Source organism: Macaca mulatta, chromosome 6 (genome assembly GCF_049350105.2).
Source record: "Macaca mulatta isolate MMU2019108-1 chromosome 6, T2T-MMU8v2.0, whole genome shotgun sequence".
Taxonomy (NCBI): domain Eukaryota; kingdom Metazoa; phylum Chordata; class Mammalia; order Primates; family Cercopithecidae; genus Macaca; species Macaca mulatta.
Genome location: NC_133411.1, coordinates 189,327,767 through 189,348,676, shown reverse-complemented (window position 1 = coordinate 189,348,676; position 20,910 = coordinate 189,327,767). Strand labels below are relative to the sequence as shown.

General features: G+C 50.2%; 1 protein-coding gene across 1 annotated transcript in view; it reads left to right on the top strand.

The window, feature by feature from the left end:
- Nucleotides 1-20,910, top strand: part of GFPT2 (glutamine-fructose-6-phosphate transaminase 2) — a 53,618-nt gene that overhangs the window by 22,701 nt on the left and 10,007 nt on the right. Inside the window, exons 6-15 of the mRNA XM_001106226.5 lie at nt 481-615; nt 3,171-3,232; nt 6,652-6,731; nt 7,252-7,369; nt 12,586-12,749; nt 14,179-14,274; nt 14,371-14,468; nt 14,767-14,887; nt 17,005-17,162; nt 18,152-18,266. Coding sequence (XP_001106226.2) covers nt 481-615; nt 3,171-3,232; nt 6,652-6,731; nt 7,252-7,369; nt 12,586-12,749; nt 14,179-14,274; nt 14,371-14,468; nt 14,767-14,887; nt 17,005-17,162; nt 18,152-18,266 — 1,147 coding nt within the window. The remainder of the gene's footprint in view (nt 1-480; nt 616-3,170; nt 3,233-6,651; nt 6,732-7,251; nt 7,370-12,585; nt 12,750-14,178; nt 14,275-14,370; nt 14,469-14,766; nt 14,888-17,004; nt 17,163-18,151; nt 18,267-20,910) is intronic.

Here is a 20,910-nt window from a genome sequence, read left to right as displayed (position 1 = left end):
GAGGAAGATAACAGGGCATTAGCATTTATCTCCAGGGCCACTGCAGATTCCCAGAATCAAAATAACAGGAACATTGTTTTATTAAACCGTCTGCGTATATAGCACAGCGACTTGTGTACCAGCGGAGTTGGGGCAGAAAGTTAGAGAGTGAATGTCTAAAATTTGAAAGGCTTTGTGGTGTTAGTTGGGATGTGGGTGGATTTGACTCAACGTATTTTATCATTTTGACTGCTGTTATTTTGCAATGTCCAGATTAGTGGCAAGGGCGAGCTTCTGAGGTGGGGTGATCTCAGGGCCTCCCGGAGTGACTCAGAAGTATTTGGCTGTGTGATGCTGGCAAACATTTTTCGTCCCTTCCCAGTTTTCCTTGTTCTTGATTTAAGTCACTCCAAGGGCAGATCACCAGGGAGGAGAGGGAGCTGGCCAGGCAGGCATTGTGCAATGACCAATCTGTCACACTGTGCCTACTGCATATTCCAGGAAAGCAAAGGCTACGAGTTTGAATCAGAAACAGATACGGAGACCATCGCCAAGCTGATTAAATATGTGTTCGACAACAGAGAAACTGAGGACATTACGTTTTCAACACTGGTCGAGAGAGTCATTCAGCAGTTGGTGAGTTACAAATCCCGTCTGACTCATTCCTTCGTTCTTTCATTAAAAACATTTTTTTTCAAGCAGCAAGTGCCAAGGAATCCTTCATTTTTTGTAAACCCTTATTAGACAAACTTGCACAAAGTCCTGAGGGTAAAGGACAGCTCATGTACAGCGCCTCACCTCAGGATGTGACACTCTCGTAGAACTGGAAGACGCTCTGTGGTTTGGGAAGTCAACATCAAATAGAAAGTGACGTGTTTCGCTGTGACCCTTCTGAAATTGTGCCTGGCATTAGAATCCGTGGCTTTTTATGATGCCCACATGAGCTTGGTGGTGGTGTGCAGGGAGGGTTGTGGGTGCAGAGAGGGTTGTGGGTGCAGGGGGGGTTGTGGGTGCAGAGAGGGTTGTGGGTGCAGAGAGGGTTGTGGGTGCAGGGAGGGTTGTGGGTGCAGGGAGGGTTGTGGGTGCAGAGAGGGTTGTGGGTGCAGGGGGGGTTGTGGGTGCAGAGAGGGTTGTGGGTGCAGGTGGGTTGTGGGTGCAGGGGGGGTTGTGGGTGCAGAGAGGGTTGTGGTACCAAGGGAGGAGGTGTTTTTAGTTTTTTTTATTTTGAGACAGAGTCTCAGTCTGTCACCCAGGCTGGAGTGCAGTGGTGTGATCTCGGCTCACTGCAACCGCCGCCTCCCAGGTTCAAGCCATTCTCCAGCCTCAGCCTCCGGCATGGCTGAGACTCCAGGCACACGCCACCACACCTGGCTAATTTTTGTATTTTTAGTAGACATGGGGTTTCACTCTGTTGACCGGGCTGGTCTTGAACTCCTGACTTCAAGTGATCCACCTGCCTTGGCCTCCCAAAATGTTGGGATTTACAGGCGCGAGCCACCGTGCCTGGCCTGTTTTTGTGATAGGCGATATCAGAGCATGTCTGTATGCGGAACAGAATGGCCCAAAAGAGGGAGAGAGAGAGAGAGAGATTGGGGACGTTGCAGAGGACAGGGCCCAGGGACCAGAAGTCCCTGAGAAGGGAGCACACACTGGGAGTATTGTCCAAGGGGAGGCCCTTACACGGAGGAGGAGGTGGAGCAGACACAGGCCCATGTGGGGTGAGGGAGGACGAGAGGGGTCCATCCTCTCAGACAGCAGTGCCACCCAGTAGCTCCTCCAGGGCTGAGGCCACCTGGACACTGGCCCAGAGTCCAGAACATCTGTCAGGCACCACCCTGTAGTTTAAAATGTATCATTCTTGAGCAGGTGTTTTCAGAGTCTGATTTAGAAAGTAAGTCTACAGTTGAAATGCTTTTTGTCCTCTAATTCCTGTTATTGGAGGTCCATCATTTAGAGGACGTGTTTATAAATAACAGCCCATCCCACATTTGATGTGCTGGATAATGTGCAGTGACCAGTTAGGTATTACAGCATGCTTTCTTCTTTTCCATTTTTATTTTGAAATTTCAGAAATACCTCGCTCATAATGACACTTTTAAACTTAAGACTTTTCCTACCTGCGACAGTACAGGGCTCTTTTTGGCAGAGAATGAGCAGTGTTTTTCTGTTCAGTCCTGTTTTGTGGTTGACAGAAGCACCAGGGTCTGCCTGAAGCCCCCTGGTTTGTGGCGGTTTGAAAGCCCCACTGAGGCCTGGGGACGCTGACTCAGGTTCCTCTGGTCTTGTAGCTGAGTTGGCAACCTGGACCCAGCATGCTGACCACACAGGGCCTGGGGCTGCCCGTGGCTCCCACACTTGGAGGATTTCATGTGGAAATTCAGATTTGCAGCTGGTTATACATAACTGAGCTCTGCTAGGGTTGTGGTAAGTTAGTACAGGATGGTCATGACGTAGGGGAGGAATTTACACCAAGAATTTAAGTCGGAAAACCATCTGGATTCTTGTGTTAGGAGAACTGGATTCTAGTTCTGACTTTGCACAAATTCACCAGCTGAGGCCCAGAGGGCGAGTGACAGTCATATTCACAGAAATGATAACAGCAGTAGCGATAATAACAACCTGTTCTTCTCTCGGGTCCCCGTATGCCGGGCTCGGTGCACTGGCTTATCATCACAGAAGCCACGCCAGGTGGCACTGTTGTCACTTCCTTCACAGATGAGGAAAATGAGACCAAAGAAGGCTAAAGGGCTAGCCCAGTTAAGGGATGGAGCCAGGACTTGAACCCAGGCCCTACCGTGTGTTGAGCGAAAGTGCAGTTCACAGGGGCTGAGTAGGTGCTGTCCCTGAGCAGGGCAGGGCAGCCTGGCCCCAGCCATCATCTCCTGTGACTCTCACTGCCCCTGTCCGCCCAGCTGGCACCCCTGCCAGGCTCCCCGTGGGCCTGGGCAAGCTGCACGTTACTCACCGTGGAATTCACACTTCCGGTTCGTGGTACTTCCCGTGGCCCCGTCTATTTTGCTTTTCCTCGTGATGTCACCCCAGATGCGCTGTTCTGCCCTCAGCTCCCTGACGGACCCCAGGAACCTCCCGCCATGAAGAGGGGCCCGGGGGACCCATCTCGGCTGTGGGCAGGCCGCAGAGCGTGGCTGCTAGAACGAGTTGACCCTCACTGTTTGTTTGTGTGTTTTCAGGAAGGTGCGTTCGCGCTGGTTTTCAAGAGCATCCACTACCCAGGAGAAGCTGTTGCCACACGGTGAGGCGGAACCCACCGGCATTTCCCATAAGAAAGAAATGAAATAAAATCACTTAGCTGGAGGGAGAAGGGAGAAGTAGGGCCTCTGGCATGCTGGAAGGCACTTGTGGTATCTAAAGGACAACTATGGTTCAGCCCCGGGGACCACGTTCCCCCCTACCCATGGCTGGTGGTGCTACACTTCTGAATTTAAAAAGAAAGAAACCTGAAAGTTGGATTTGTATTTGAAATCTCCACAGATTTTTAGAGGTGGGCAACAGATTCCACTTATAAATACATTTGTACAAATGGGGCAGAGCCAGGTTTTGTGGGGCTTGAAGCCTGTACAATATGGGGTCCCCCTTTAAGAAAAAGCGTGCAAAATTATGAACATGAAACTAGGGAGCAAAGTGAATATGGATTTAGATCCAGTACAGAAGAGGCCTTGAAGGCCCAGAGCTCAAGCTTCACCTTCGCAAAGGAGCATCCCAGAAATCAGCCCAGAGAGCCTGGTTGCCCCCATGTGTCCCTCTGTTATGTGGGCCCCCAGTGCTGCACGGATTTACAGAAACAGATTAAGTGCCATCCTGTTTGTATTCAGATGGGTTGATCATCCATCCATCCATCCATCCATCCGTCCATCCATCCATCCAACTATGCAGCTAATACTTGCTGTGCACTTACTGTGTGCTGGGCCCTGGGGACTTAGTGGCATCTGACCTGGTCCCTGCCTTGCAGGGCTGAACAGTTGTACAGGAGGGCAGAGAAGGGCAGAGGATGGTGATGCTCTATGCCGGACCCCAGCACAGGACATCACCTCACCTGGCAGGGGGCAGTGGCAGGTAGCCCCAGGCAGGGGGCAGTGGCAGGTAGCCCCAGGCAGGGGGCTTCCTGGGTCAGGCAGGCAGTGGGAAGAGGAACCAGCATGAGCACAGGCAAGGGGCCCAGAGGGAGTGGGACCTCCAAGGATCCCCGCTGGCAAGGTGGGGCATGGTGCAAGGCATTGGTGGGACGGAGGCGTTCCAGGCTCAGTGTGTTTACTGACACCTGCTGTGTACCAGGCACGGGAGATAGTGGTGAGCAAAGTGGTAATGGACACCGCTCCAGGGCCTCAAAGGCTGCGGGGAGTGGAGAGGCGGACAGAGGCCGGCTCTAAATGGCCTCAGTGCCCTGTGGGCTGCGGACTTCATCTGAAGCCCAGGGGAGCCGTCTAGAATGAACCTGTGGCCTGGGAGACTGGGCCGGAGAGGGTGAGACTGTCTCTCCCAGACTGGCATAGTATCTCAGCAGGAAACAACAGGAGTTTATCATCATTTTTTCAACCTTTTCTAAGACTGGAACTAATTTGCCATTTGGAATTTAATTCCTTCAATTCATAAAATTATAAAATACCAGTTGGTTCGTATCAAATTTAGAAGCCCTTTTTAAAATCCAATTTTATCATGATTTACTATTTTAATGAACTCCGAAGAAGGCAGCGTGAAGAAGCAATAAAGCTTTATTTTTCAAAATTGCCTGTAGCCGAGGGCTCTATAACCTCCAGGACAATCTTCGGGTTGTCTTGGGAGAATTATGTCTCAAGGTCTAGAGAAACAGCAGAGCTCAGTCTACAGCAGTAAAATTTGGTGGGGTCATTTGCCAAGAAAATTAGATAACCACCTACTTTCTCACTGCCATTATTATAAACTATTTATGCTAGTTCCCCACTGGCCCCAGAACTATGTCTCAGATTTGCTTTAGACAATAAATGATTGAAATATTCAAAGTGTTCATAGCATCTTCCTCAAAGCCCCAGACTTTGTCCCCCGCTTTGAGAAGTCCTAAGTGGGATCGAAACAGGCCAATGTGACTGGAAAACAAGGTCTGTGATGGTTGAAGAAAAATTTAGGAACTGCATTGAGTCAGGCTAATGGATGATGGATGTATGTGGGCTGGATTCAGGTGGATGAGCAAGCACTTCATTAGTTCATTGATCTACGTTAGCAAGAAATCGCCTAAGGTGAGATGTTACTGGATTGTATTCTAATTCATGTGTTTGCAACAGCTCTCTTAAATTGTCTTATTACAGTGTTTGTCTGTGCTTTTTTCTTATCAGTAAATTAATGTCTAGAGGGGAAAAGGCACACATCCTTTAGTAACTACTGCAATTTTACCTGCCTGGTTTCTAAGAACTGCAGGTTTAGAGCGTACGCATTACCAGAGTGAGCCACTTATTTCCGTGCACACCCATGGTAAATTTTATTTGCATGTTGTAATTTATAAGAATGAGAAAAGGATGAGATTTTGGAAGCAGGATGTCATTTAAATCATGAGATCTTTTTGTTTATTTATTTATTTATTTAGACATGGAGTCTCGCTCTGTCCCCGGGCTGGAGTGCAGTGGTGCGATCTTGGTTCACTGCAACCTCTGCCTCCCGGGTTCAAGTGGTTCTCTTGTCTCAACCTCCCAAGTAACTGGAATTACAGGCGCCTGCCACCATGCCCGGCTAATTTTTGTATTTTTAGTAGAGACAGGGTTCCATTATGTTGGCCAGGCTGGTCTCGAACTCCTGATCTCATGATCTGCCCGCCTTGGCCCCCCAAAGTGCTGGGATTACAGGTGTGAGCCACCGCGCCCGGCCAAATCGTGAGCTCTTAATCACATTCACCCCTAGAAGCTGTGAATCAGAAGGAAATATCCTACAGCTCTTTCCTAAAGATCCCCTGCCGAGTGCTCAGAGAGTCGGCTCCAGTTGCCGAGACAGTGATGCCGGGACCGGAGGCCTGAGTGAGGGCCCCTCACCTTGGCCAGCTGCAGACTCCCTGAGATTTTGCCTGTGACAGTCATTGTCCCCTTTATGATGAAGTCTGCGTGGTACAGGGTGACGATTCTAAACTTCATCTGTGGGGTGTCACTCAGGCAGAGACAACCACCCAAGAAATCGCCTTATGTCACCTACAAAGTAGAGAATATACAAAAGTCAGTCTGACCAGTGCCCACTAATGCCAGAGAACTGGGCTGGGGAAGGGAAGGAACAACAGGGGGTCTTTGGGCAGACGGTGGGTGCAGAGCCCTATTGTTAGAGGGACGTGCTGCGGCCTTGGCTGGGTGGAGACCCAGAGTGCCCCGTGGCCCACCAGCGCCTCATCCGCTGCCGAACGCTCAGCCTCTGCCATCTAACCGTGTGGGTTGGTCACACGTGGGGACTCGACTGGACTGGAGGAGGCCCGGCCTAGGAGGGTGGGAGTGGGACAGGTTACCAGGCTTACTGGGCAGGAAGGTGATGCCAAGTCAGGAACCTGAGACTCAGGAGCTGGCCTTTCCATCCTGTGGGACCTAAACAGGACCCTCTGCCCCTGGGAAAGGGCTGGATTTGGGGATCCTACCTCCGATGCTGGGCAGACACCCAGCCCTGGGTGTCAAAGGCAATGGGTAATGGGATGCCTCCTTCTCCCTACAGGAGAGGCAGCCCCCTTCTCATCGGAGTCCGGAGCAAATACAAGCTCTCCACAGAACAGATCCCCGTCTTATACAGGACGTGTAAGTTTCTCAAGAAGTACTGGAACGGCGCAGCTGCCGCCTGGCGTCGCAGGACTCGGCAGCTGCTCTGGCACGGGGCACGGTCAGCTCCCCTCTGAGGCAAGGAAGCCCCACTCTGAGCCAGACCCAACAGGCGCATGGCTCCAGGTCTAAAAGGTTTTTGTGCAACTGAGACTTGGCTCCATTTTTTAAAGCTTTTTATTATGGACGTGAATTTATCATGATTTTGTATATTGTCAAACATACACAGAAGTGCTGTTGTATGACAGCAACTGGGCTTTGATTTGAGTGCTTCTTTGATTTGTTTTTGTTTGCATTCCTCTCACACTGTAGCCATTTAAATGCTTCTGCAGTGGTACTGTGCTATTTGGGGATCTTTTACGCGATTTGGCTGACATAGCCAAAGCTAAAAATTGCAAATTTCTCCCACACATATTCAGAGGGGAAATTGGTTCTTTGCTGCATGTTATGCAAACAAAACGTCCCAGTGGGATTTGCAACCCATTCCTCCATTTGCTAGGCACTCTGGAGAATGTGAAGAATATCTGTAAGACACGGATGAAGAGGCTGGACAGCTCCGCCTGCCTGCACGCTGTGGGCGACAAGGCCGTGGAATTCTTCTTTGCTTCTGATGCAAGGTAACTGAGCCTTCTTCTCTTCCCTTCCTGGGATTATGTAATCAAAGAATGCCTGTCTAAATACTGCCGGTTCTTACTCATCCTTCCATGTGAGCTGTCGTGGGCTCAGCACGTCGCAGGGCCAAAGAGTTCAGCCATCCCTGGCCCTGGGCCTGGAGTCCTTGTCCTAGGAGCACCTGCATGACTGGTAGGCAGCCCTGGTGGCCAAAGGCCAGACGCACTGGTGGGCACAATGTTTTGAGCCTGCACCAAATGAATGGGTTAGTTGCCAATGTTGTAAAATTTGGAGATTTCACACAAAAATCTGAATCTCTAGCTTCTCTGGAAGAACTACCAGGTCTGGGCACGCCGTGCAGCCCCCTCTCGGGTGGCAGGTGTCTGGATCTGCTCAGAGGCTGCCCCCTTTAGATGAGACAGGTGGGTCTAGACCTCGGTCCCTCCCACGCCCTCCCTGCCTTTGCCTGGATTGAGACCATTTGTGAAAGACGGAGCGAAGACACAGGGAGTTTTTCAATGGATTCTGAAGTCCATGCTCTCATCCATCCACCAAATAACGATTTTGAAATTTGAGAAATTCTACTTTATACTCATTTCAGGGAAAAAAAAAAGTTATACACACAGGCACACACACACACACACAGAGAGAGAGAGAGAGAGAGAGAGAGAGAGAGAGAGAGAGAACCAAAGCACTTTCCTGCCATTTGAAGTAGAAAACCTCTATAATGACCTCTGGTACCTTCTTCAAAGACCCGAAGGCTTGGGCCTTTGCTATGTTTCCATTCTTGATGGTTTTTCTCTTTCCCGACCAGCATCTAATAGGGCCGTGCTGTGAGGCAGGGAGGACACCAGGTCAGATCTCCTGGGAAACCGGAGTGACAGGGAGGCAAGGCCTGGTGAAATGCACAGCCAGCGTCGTACCTAGCGCGGAGGTTGGGGCAGCGTTCCCAAATGGTGCTCCTTAGAACACGCCGAGAGTACCAGCGAGACGCTGGTGTTATTTCAGTGATTCTAAAACACAGAGAATTGTAGATTTTGGCATTGTGCCATTAGAATTTGTTGAAGCTTTTTTATTTCTTAGAAGTTTGTCAAATAATTGTGATCTTAGCGATAAATAGTAACTTATATTCAATGAAATATGATAGATGTTTCTTTTTTTATTTTTATTTATTTATTTATTTTGTCTCGCTCTGTCGCCCAGACTGGAGTGCAGTGGCACAGTCTCGGCTCACTGCAACCTGCGCCTCTGGGTTCAAGCGATTCTCCTGCCTCAGTCTCCTGAGTAGCTGGGACTACAGGCGCCCCCCTACCACGCCCGGCTAATTTTTTGTATTTTTAGTAGAGACTGGGTTTCACCGTGTTAGCCAGGATGGTCTCCATCTCCTGACCTCATGATCCACCCTCCTCGGCCTCCCAAAGTGCTGGGATTACAGGCGTGAGCCACCGTGCCCTGCCAGAGGTTTCTTTTTTTAGGGAAAAAAAAGGCATGAATGCCTGAGAGGAAATAATTATTTGTAGGGAATACTATCTATTATACATTTTTAAATCCAGCCAAAAGGCTGTTAGAACTGATAGTACTAGCAGCTGGGAGTAAAGGTGTGGAAATCCTATATCCTGGCGTTAGCCACTAAGCTGTATCTGGTTCGGGTGGGGCCATGTCCACCCTGTTCTCAGGTGTCACCTCACGTGACCAGGCACGAGGCAGTCAGCAAACGTTAAGTGAACCCAAAAAGCAATACTATTCACCATAGCTGGAAAAAAAAAATGCTTTAATTAAATTCCTTAGAGTAAATTTTAACAAAAATACTGCAGAACACGTTTGGAGAAAACTACAGAAATTTACCGTGAGGAAGTAAGAGGTTTGAATATAGGAAGAGATTCCACATTCCTCAGTAGGAAGGCTTAATATTCTCATCTTATTTATTTATTTTTTTTGAGACGGGATCTCATTAAGTTGCCCAGGGTGTCCTCAAACTAATTCCTGGACTCAAGGGATCCTCCTGCCTCAGCTTCCAGAGTAGCTATTTTCAAAAATTAATGCACTCAACATTTAAAATTAATTTAATGATTACAAGTTGTTTTTTAAAAATATTGACTCTCCCCCAAATTAATCTGTGAATTCTGCGTTGTAATTAAGACCCTCCAGATTCTTTTTTTTTTTTTTGAGATGGAGTCTGGCTCTGTCACCCAGTTTGGAGTGTAGTGGCACAATCTCGGCTCACTGCAAGCTCCGCCTCCCAGGTTCACGCCATTCTCCTGCCTCAGTCTCCCGAGTTGCTGGGACTACAGGCGGCCCCCACCACGCCCGGCTAATTTTTTGTATTTTTAGTAGAGACGGGATTTCACCGTGTTCGCCAGGATGGTCTCCATCTCCTGACCTCATCATCTGCCTGCCTCAGCCTCCCAAAGTACTGGGATTACAGGTGTGAGCCACCGCGCCCGGCTCGACCCTCCAGATTCTTTTATTTGTTTATACCTTTGGAACGTCAGGAAGTGATTCTGTCATGTGTAAGGTAGAGACAAGAAAGACAACACATGCTGAGAAAGAGGAACGGCAGGTGGCCCTCCCAGATGTGAGCACGCTGTCCAGCTTTTGGGCAATGGTGGCCAGTGTGTGCGGGCCACGGTATGAGGGCCTCGCCAGGATCCCATCCAATAATCACGACAGACCTCTGGGGAAGGCACAACTCTTTTTACAGAGGCGGAACCTGAGACAGGAACTCCAGGGGGCGATGGATGTTGTCCACGGGCACAGGACTGGCAAGAGGCAGAGGCCCCGAGTGCACCTCAGGCCTAACTTGTGGGTCAGTGGTCTTAATGACTAGATTACATTACTACTCATTTTGGAAATAAAATAATTATATTTAAACAAACATATGTACTTGCACACATAAATATAAACACACATGGATCATGCATTGTTGGTTGGTTAATGCTACAAGGTAAGCAGTGTCGATCTCTTGGAGATAGGACGGGGCCATTTTTACTTCTTGTCACTCCATAGTTCTACTTTTTATACAAAAAAAGTATACTTTTAGACAGAGTTTTGTATAAAACTGTATACTTTTATGCAAAACTCTGTATACATTTATACAAAGTATACAGTTATTTGTATACATTTATACAACGTATACAAAGTTATTTGTATACTTTCATGCAACATATACAAAGTTATTTGTACATACCAAGTTTTGTTTAAAATACTTTTTCCAGTACAGTGGCTTGCCATCCTTCTATCTGTTTCTTCCTAGGATCTGGCTGGATATCCCTCTCTTAGAGCCTTAGACCTTGATAGTTTCCCTCCTTACCTTTGCACCAGGAGTTAAGTGTCCATTTTCAGGCATTCACATGTGGGTGTGGCTCTTGATAGAATGAGAGTGGTTTTTTTGTTGTTGTTTTTTTTCTTTTCTTTTTTTTTGAGACGGAGTCTTGCTCTGTCACCCAGGCTGGAGTGCAGTGGCACAATCTCAGCCCACTGCAACCTCCACCTCCTGGGTTCAAGTGATTCTCCTGCCTCCCGAGTAGCTGGGATTACAGGTGCACGCCACCACACCCAGCTAATTTTTGTATTTTTAGTAGAGACAGGGTTTTACCATGTTGACCAGGTTGGTCTCAAACTCCTGACCTCAGGTGATCCGCCCGCCTCGGCCTCCCAAAGTGCTGGGATTACAGGTGTGACCCAGGGCACCCGGCCAAGAGTGTTTTATCCAGTAATCCTTCAAGCCCGACCTGATGGTTTATACCACAACTATACACCATTAATTACCATTCTTGTTCATTTAGCAACTTTTCAAACTTAAAATTATTTAAAAAGACACTTTGTATTATGATCTCAAGGGAAAAAAAAATCATTATTCCTTTCCATACAGAGAAAATTATAAAAATAAACACAATGACCCTATGTTTCTTTGGTAAGCATAGCTTGTAGATTACTTTTAGGGCTCCTTTGTGTACATGTATGCGCCTGTGTAAGAAATTAGGTCTTGGTTGGACGTGGTGGCTCACGCCTGTAATCCCAGCACTTTGGGAGGCCGAGGCGGGCGGATCACAAGGTCAGGAGATCGAGACCATCCTGGCTAACACAGTGAAACCCCGTCTCTACTAAAGACAAAAAAATTAGCCGGGCATGGTGGTGGGCACCTGTAATCCCAGCTACTCGGGAGGCTGAGGCAGGAGAATGGCGTGAACCCGGGAGGCGGAGGTTGCAGTGAGCCGAGATCACGCTACTGCACTCCAGCCTGGGCCACAGAGTGAGACTCTGTCTCAAAAAAAAAAAAAAAAAGGAAACTAGGTATTTTGTCCTGATGAGCTTCCCGTTGTCTGGGATTTGCTGAGTGCACCCCCTGGTGTTATTTACCATCTTCCTCTGTTTCCCTGTACACTGGAGTTTACGAGTGTTAAAAGCTCAGTCTTACTCAGGTTTGATTTTTTTGGCAAGAATACATGGTTGGTGGTGTGTCCTTCCATCAGGAGGCAGACAATGTCTCACCGGCTCTCTTTCTGTGCTGAGAGCCATCAGGGGTTTGAGTGTTGCCAGCCTTATCCATCCATGATAAAGCTTCATCCAGCTTTTCACCTTCTGGTTTCAACAGCAATGGATGGTCCTTGATTAGAGCTATTAATAATTAGGAGTTCATAAATTAATTATTCTAATTCTATTATTTCTTCGTTACTAGCTGTATCACTTCTTAGAGAGACTTGCCTTCATACAATGTGTGGTTGTCCTGAAAGACAAATTGTTTAGAAAGGCAAGATGAATGCTTTATTCTTTCCCTTTACGACTCAGAATAATGTGTTGGTTCTCGAGTATCCTCCAGAGGTGACATTGTTTGGATCCTGATTTGAAGAAACCAGTTATAAAAAGACAGCCATGAGATTATTGGAGAAACGTGAACATGCTGAATATTTGATGATATAAAGGAACAACTATTAATTTTAGATATGATTACGGTATTATAGTAGGTTAAAATAGTTTTGGAGCTAAAGTGTTTACAGAAGAAATGATATAATGTCTGGGACTGGCATCAAAATAATTCCGTGGGGACGGGAGGACGAGTGGAGAAGAGGAAGATTCACCTGCAAATCGGTGTTTTCCTTGTGGTGTCTCTGTCCCTCCTGAAATGCCAACGATGTGGCCCCCACGCTTGGGAATCGGCAGGGGCTGCTGCCTCGTAACTGCTCAGGGCAGGGCCTGATAACGCCTGTTTCCCTTCCGCCAGCGCCATCATAGAGCACACCAACCGGGTCATCTTCCTGGAGGACGACGACATTGCCGCAGCGGCTGATGGGAAACTCTCCATTCACCGGGTCAAGCGCTCGGCCAGTGATGACCCATCTCGAGCCATCCAGACCTTGCAGATGGAACTGCAGCAAATCATGAAAGGCAGGTGTCCCCTAGAGCCCGTGTGCAGCAGCCTCGGGAGCCAGTGTCTGGTGGAGCTCCTGACACTCTGCCTGGCCCTAGTAGAGGCCACAGCCCTCCTGCCCTCCGTGGCCACCAGGGCGGGGCTGCAGGTAGCCTGTGGCTTGCACAGGTGAGGGGATGTGGGGAGGCTGGCCTGGTGCCTCCAAGCGGGGGCTCCTGTCTGCAGCCAGGCGCCAGGTCCTCCCTACTGGAACTGAGCCCGGTGTGTCCACTGCCTTCCTTCACCAACTCCGGGGATCACACTCCCACCCTCAGGCATCGTTTCTCCTCTGGGTGGAAGTCTGCAGGTCTGCAGTAAACGGGGGGTTGGGGGTACACCTTCTCCCTACAAGCAGAGCCTCTCTGTCTGCACCCACTTCCATCCCCTACAACCTCTACCCCACAGGGTAGCCTAAGCAAACTTGTAAGAACCTGATTCAGCCCCCGTGATCCTCCCGCGGCTCAAGGCCCTCCAGTGGTTTCCTGCTGTTGTTAGAATAAAATCTAAACTCCCTGCCGCAGCCCACAAACCCCCACACTCCTGCCAGAGCTAAAGCCTGGCCCCACCACACCCAACCCACTGTCCCACTGTGCCCCGCCACAGCCCCTGCATTCACTGTTCTTCTCGTAGGACTGGTTCCTTTCATTGCCTCCAGCTGCCCTGAAATGTCACCCCTCAGAGAGTCCTTCTCTGCTCCTGTGTCTGCCATGGTCCTTCCCCAACCCCTCCCCTACGGTGGCCACCCCTCACTCCCCCCACTTCCTTCGTTTGCTCGTCGCACACGTGCCAGGTCATGGGCGACAGGCTGGGAGCACTGGCGTGTTGGCGTCATGAGTATGTGTATCCCCGAGAACACGGCCTGCCCCACCTGTGGGCACCTCCAGAGCATCAGGTGTAGCTGCTGCATCGGGGCTTGAACACCTGCAGCCCCATTGTCCCGTCAGCACCATCCAGTCCCACTCAAACCAGAGCCCCGGAAACGCCTGTGTGGCTGGGAAGGTTTTTATTACGGAAACTAGGAGGGTGTTTATTAAAAGGAAAATTGCCTGTTGCTTTGGGCTTAGCTGTACTTTCCTAGCTGGGTGGCTTTTTGGGAGGGAAGCACTTTACTTGCGTTTGGCCTTGCTAAGGGAGCATGGCCCAAAGGGACCAGCCAGGCCGTTTGTTACTTGCATGCCTGGGGCAAATCCCTCCCTCCCTCAAGCTGCAGGGTCCGATATGTAAATTGGAGAGAGCCCTGGTCCCTGACCTGCTTGCCTCTGATGGTAGTGAGTGTCAGGCAGGATAATCCCTGGGGATGCCTTTGGGAATCTGCAGTAAACTTTACAGGAGCTACTATCACTACTGCATAATGAAAAGCAGTGAAATATAATGAAATTAAAACTGACCAGACGTTTATTTGACCAGGTAACTTCAGCGCATTTATGCAGAAGGAGATCTTCGAGCAGCCAGAGTCTGTTTTCAATACTATGAGAGGTCGGGTGAATTTTGAGACCAACACAGGTAATTCCTGCACTCGGTGGGGAGGCTCCGCCTGTGCCTAGTCTCAGGGAATGCGGTGACTGTGTCAATGTTAACGCCCTGCCGTGTGCCCTGCAGTGCTCCTGGGGGGCCTGAAGGACCACTTGAAGGAGATCCGACGATGCCGAAGGCTCATCGTGATTGGCTGTGGGACCAGCTACCACGCTGCCGTGGCTGTAAGTGGGACACATGCGTGTGGGGAAATCCACAGCAGTCTGGGACTAGACGCTGGCCTTCAGTATTATCACTCATTTGGCCTTCTGAATGTGGCTAAGCCCTCGGACCCATTCCCATGAGCTAGCGTGAGAAATGACACGGAGCCCTTGTATCTTCGAGGTGGCCTGTGGGTGACCGAAGTCCCCTCGCCACCTGGACAGTGAGGTTCCGTGTCACACACTGACCCTAGAAGCCCAGCTGCCCCATGCCCCTGTCATGCCTGTGACTGACTTTAGTCTCCATGCTTGTTGGCTTCAGACGCGGCAAGTTTTGGAGGAACTGACTGAGCTTCCTGTGATGGTTGAACTTGCCAGCGATTTTCTGGACAGGAACACACCTGTGTTCAGGGATGACGTTTGCTTTTTCATCAGCCAATCAGGTAAGGGACAAGGCAGTGTGGCCAGCCTTGCGTCAGGTCAGCTCTGGGCTCTCTCCTCTTCTCCATCATTCAATTAATTCCTCTGCATGGCTACCCTGTGCTGCGAACCCGCTCTTGCAGCGGTCATGTAACCCTTAGAGCCGCGGATTGCTGTTGCCATTGTACGGGGAGGGCAAGAGATGTCTAAGGCCATGCAGCCAGGGGGTGACAGAGCTGGGACTGGGCTGGAAATGACGCACATTCGTTTTTCCCCTGCCCCATGGCTTCTCCCTCTTCTTGCCTATCCAAGGCTTCAAGGACCACTTACCAAGGCGCCCATAAATGTTTGCTGATTTATGTTAATAGAAAAAACATCTCCTTTAACATTCTGTTAGGTTGAGAGTCATGTGGAGGACCCAGTATGGGCTCTGTGCCCAAGTGTCCAAGCCGTGGCCTGTGGCTTGCAGTGCCCATGCTGCCCAGCAGAGAAAGGTGTGGGGAGACGGTCCTCCCTTTTAGGACCAAGGAAGGTCCCCTGAGCTAAATGCACCCCGTCCGGTGCCCTCCCAACACTTGACATGTGCTCCAGCGGCCTCAGGGAGGTGATCCAGGGCCATAGGCTTGGAGTCTCCTTGAGCTCGTGGAGGACTTTTGAAATGTTTTAATTACGGATAATTCCAAACCTTTATAAAAGTAGAGTTTTCATCTAATGAATATCGCAGCCTCATCCAGCCCATCTTGTGCCGGTCGGACACACTGATATTAACCCCTCTTCTCCATGGGGTTACTTTGATGCCAATCCCAGGCATCATGATATTCATCCACATAAACACTTCAGGTTGTATGATTAAAACGATAAAAGAAAAACATACAACCACAGTGTTACTACCACAACTGATTGTAATGCTCCATCATCTACTGGGACTTTTAGTACTGCTGCCATTGTCAGTTTTAAATACCGTTTCCATTTTGTTGATAAGCGAAGAAAAACCAGTACAGATGCACCGACCATCCGGCCCCCCACCTTATGACCCAGGACCTGCTGTCACATTCACCTTTGGGTTTATGATCCCGCCAGAGCCTGAAACTATTTTATAAATTGGTGGGAGACATTAACAAAAGAACAGAGGTGGACCTAATATGAAAATAATGCAGTGGCAGCTTCCGAAATTCTGTATGTATAGAAGTCAGCCCTTTAATGAGATTGGAAAAACACTATCAAACCCTGGGGTGTGGGTGACAAAAGATAGAACCCTGTTTCCCCCACCCTCGCCGCAGTACCCCGTGACACTCCAGTGCCATAACCCAGGGCTCCGAAGAAAGAAAAACACAGAGGAGAATTGGGCCGCCTAGTACCGGGCGGCCCCTGCCTGCCCTGCAAAGCTGGGACAGACACAGCCAAGAGCCGTGGCCCTGCAGACAGAACAGCCTCCCGACTCTTGAGGATTTCAACAGTTTTGATTTTATAGTCTGGCTTATGCTGAATTTAATTTGAGTTCGGAGCCATGGCCCTGCAGACAGAACAGCCTCCTGACTCTTGAGGATTTCAAGTTTTGATTTTATAGTTTGGCTTATGCTGTAATTTAATTTGAGTTCGTTAGGACTTACAAACATAGGGAGTTTGTGCTGGTTTATGCATGAAGCTGTTTAGCTTTATTCTAAAAACAATTTGAGTCCACACTGAGAGGCTTGCGAGAAGTGTCCTTTCAAACAATCTAGTGAGAAACACCACTTGGGGACATTCCTGCTTTTCAAATGTTAAATCTGTTCCATCTCAGCTTATTCAGCTGCAGAATGGGCGCTGGGAGCCAGGCCCACCTGTCACCAGCTGTATGGCTTTGATCAGAGCACCATTTTCCTCCTGTCATGAGCCCTCATCCTCAAGAGGAAAATTGGGACAATGGTCCTCACGGGGTTGTCACGAGATTTAAATGAAAAAGTGCTCGCCACATACATAGCAACAAATCTTGAATGTAAGAATCAACTGAAAAGGCTGTTGCGTGCGTTTTCCTTTCCGAACACCTGCTGGCTGTGTCTTAGGCACCGATTTCCGTGTCAGAGCTGAGGTGAAGGAGGAGGGGGTTTGGGGTAGGGCTAAGGCTGGCGGAGCGCGGTGCTGAGAGGCCCCTGTGTGGCAGGCGAGACCGCGGACACCCTCCTGGCACTGCGCTACTGCAAGGACCGCGGAGCCCTGACCGTGGGCGTCACCAACACCGTGGGCAGCTCCATCTCTCGCGAGACCGACTGCGGCGTCCACATCAACGCAGGGCCGGAGGTCGGCGTGGCCAGCACCAAGGTAGGAGCCACGGGCGCCCCTCCCGGGGAGAGCCTGGCCAGGCAGGTGCACCGGAGGCCGCAAGGCCCCGGAGGCCGCTCTCCTTCGGCCTGGACGTGCTGGGCAATTGCGCCCTGCTCTGCCCGCGCCACCGCCTTTCTTTCCCCATCCCACCTCACCCCTTCTCCCCCGTCCCTTCCTTTCCCCTCCCCTCTTGGGATCCCATCTCTTCATTTAGTCTCATTTTATTCCCATGTTCCTGTGTTTTGTTCATGTCGTCCTGTGGCTCTTTGAGCACCTTGGAGACCCTTATTTTAAAGCCCTTTAGGCCTGACACGGGGCTCCCACCTGGAATCCCAGCACTGTGGGAGGCCGAGGCTGGAGCATACCTTGAGCCCAGGAGTTCCAGACCGCCCCGGGCAACCCCATCCCTTCAAAAGTAAAACTTAGGCCAGGTGCGGTGACTCACGCCTGTAATCCCAGCACTTTGGGAGGCCGACACGGGCAGATCACCTGAGGTCGGGAGTTTGAGACCAGCCTGGCCAACATGGCGAAACCCCATCTCTACTAAAAATACAAAAATTAGTCAGGTGTGGTGGCTCGTACCTGTAATCCCAGCTACTCGGGAGGCTGAGGCAGGAGAATCGCTTGAACCTGGGAGGTGGAGGTTGCCGTGAGCCGAGATCGTGCCACTGCACTGCAGCCTGGGTGACAGGGCGAGACTTTGTCTCAAAAACAAAATATAAATAAATAAATAACTAAAACCTAAAAATTAACTGGGCAGGGTGGTGGCTCCTGTAAATTAACTGGGCAGGGTGGTGGCGCCTGTAGTCCCAGTTACTCAGGAGGCTGAGGTGGGAGAATCAGTTGAGGAGGGAGAGGCTGCAGTGAGCCGTGATCTCGCCACTGCACTCTGGCGTGAGCAACAGGTAGACCCTGTCTCAAAAAGTAAAATAAAGTTGACTTAAAAGTGAAAATAAGGTCCTTGCCACCTCCTTCTTTGTGCACAGGCTTATACCAGTCAGTTCATCTCTCTGGTGATGTTTGGTTTGATGATGTCTGAAGACCGAATTTCACTACAAAACAGGAGGCAAGAGATCATCCGTGGCTTGAGATCTTTACCTGGTATGTTCTAGAATTCAGCTTTCCATGTTTTCAGATCTAGTGGACTGTTGCTGGCCACTCTCTGTTGACTCTCGCCTGTACAGGATGTTGTTCATTTCTCCCTCCTCCTAAAACTTTCTAGCCACCCCAGCTCCCTCCTGGAGCCCTTGCTGCCTCTGTCCTCATGCTGCTCGGCCCCTGCCCCGACCCGGCGCTGCCTCCCTGCCTCCCTGGTCCTCAGTGGTGCTCAGCACTTTCTCACCGCAGGGCCTTTGGACTGGCTGTTTCCTCTGCTGAACCATCTTCCTCCTGCTCTGCATACAGCCCACAGCTTCTCATCTCCGAAACCTCAGCTCAAATGTCACCTCCTGAGACCCTCCCTGGCCACACTAAGGCCCCAGCCCCAGCACTCTGTGAAACATTAGCCTGTTTACTTTCTTTGTAACATACCTCATGACCTCATGACCGGAGGTCATTCCCTGTTAACTGTTGACTGGCCTGTCTCCCCCAGCTGACATGTCAGCTCCACGAACACACAGCCCTGTCTGCCAGAGCCGCCGCTGGATAGCTGGTGTCCAGCACAGGCAGGCATACAGTAGGTGCTCAGTAAGTACCCGAGAAAGAGCAAATGGCCTCAGGCCCTTCCTATGCCAGGCACTCCTTGGCAGTCCCACCACACTTTCCCCGTTTGCTGGCCAGCAGCATAGCCCCAGCTGTTGTAGCTGGTGAGGTACAGTGTCTGTTGCACTAAATCATGACCTTCTTGGGGACCACGGCCTCCCTTTTCTTCATTCATCCACCACACATACATTAAGAACCAGTGCCATGCCCTGCCCCGCGTGCCATCCCTGCCCTGCCAAGATAAGCAGCGGCTCACGTCCTCCAGTCACCCACATGCCAGAGTAGGGGAGAGACCTCTGTGCAGGTCTGAGAGGTGGAGACGAGTCGAGCCTTGCCCCAGGCTGGCGTGGAGTGCTCACTGCGGACAGGACATCACGGGGCTTCGGGGGGTGCCCTCCCAGAGACAGAGTGGGCACTGGAGCCTCCCTGGGAGCCGGGGCCAAACCCCAGAGCAGGCAGTGGGGGAAGGGCCACCATAGAGAACGGGCAATTCCAGGCCCTCGGGGCCTGACACTGGCCGAGACCGCATGCTGAGGGTTTATTTCTGAGAAGAGCATTCTTCCTTTAAGCCAGGTCATAACCATGCAAAACAGGACCCAGTTCTGATGTCTGAGTCAGCGGTTCTCCAGATGTGGTCTACAGGTCCTGGGTGTCTGCAAAGCCCTTTAAGCAAAACTGTTCACATAGTAATATAGCAATATATTTTTTACAGCAAATCGCTTTTTATTTTTTGCCTGTATCCACATTTGCAAAGGCAGTGGTGGCTGTGCCTGGCACCCAGCACACTAGAAGGCCTACTGGTCATTGTGTCCTTCACCAGCACACAGCCAGTTTCCCTTAAGAATGGCCTTGACATCCAGGCGCAGTGGCTCACGCCTGTAATCCCAGCACTTTGGGAGCCCTAGGCAGGCAGATCACAAGTTCAGGAGATCGAGACCATCCTGGCTAACACAGTGAAACCCCGTCTCTACTAAAAATACAAAAAATGAGCCAGGCGTGGTGGCGGGCACCTGTAGTCCCAGCTACTCGGGAGGCTGAGGCAGGAAAATGGTGTGAACCCAGAAGGCAGAGCTTGCAGTGAGTCGAGATTGTACCACTGCACTCCAGCATGGGCGACGAGCGAGACTCTGTCTCAAAAAAAAAAAAAAAAAAAAAAAAGAGGAATGTCCTTGATGAGGTGGTAAAAGTTATTGGTCTGTAAATTGCAACTCTTTTTAGTATTCTTTATAATGAAATGGAGAGTATGCATAAAGCCTTTCTACTGAGGCCGGGTGCGGCGGCTCACGCCTGTAACCCCAGCACTTTGGGAGGCCAAGGCGGGCAGATCACCTGAGGTCAGGAGTTCGAGACCAGCCTGACCAACACAGTGAAACCCCATCTCTACTAAAGATAGCCAGGTGTGGTGGTGCGTGCCTTTAATCCCAGCTACTTGGGAGGCTGAGTCAGGAGAATTACTTGAACCCGGGAAGTGGAGGTTGCAATGAGCTAAGACTGCGCCGTTGCACTCCAGTCTGGGCAAGAAGAGCAAAACTCTATCTGGGGGGAAAAAAAAGGCCTTTCTGTTGTACAGTGAAGAATGGTGCTTGTCTCAAGAGAAGCAGCCATGCCATCGAATAGCAAGCTGATTTTGGTGTTCAGTAGACATTTTCTCGAAATGAACAATCGGCGGACACACCAGTAGAAGCAACCCATGGTATGTGTTGCCAATGATAACCTTTGAGCTCCCAAGCAAAACTCTGAGTGTTAGAAAACACCTGTTACCATGAGCTTCACCAGTTCCCAACATTTAAAGACTTCTCTAGGGCCGGGCGCGGTGGCTCAGCCTGTAATCCCAGCACTTTGGGAGGCCGAGGCAGGTGGATCACAAGGTCAGGAGTTCAAGACCAGCCTATCCAAGATGGTGAAACCCTGTCTCTACTAAAAATACAAAAAAAAAAAATTAGCTGGGTGCGGTGACAGGCACCTGTAATCCCAGCTATTCAGGAGGCTAAGGCAGCAGAATCACCTGACACTGGGCAGCAGAGGTTGCAGTGAGCCAAGATCG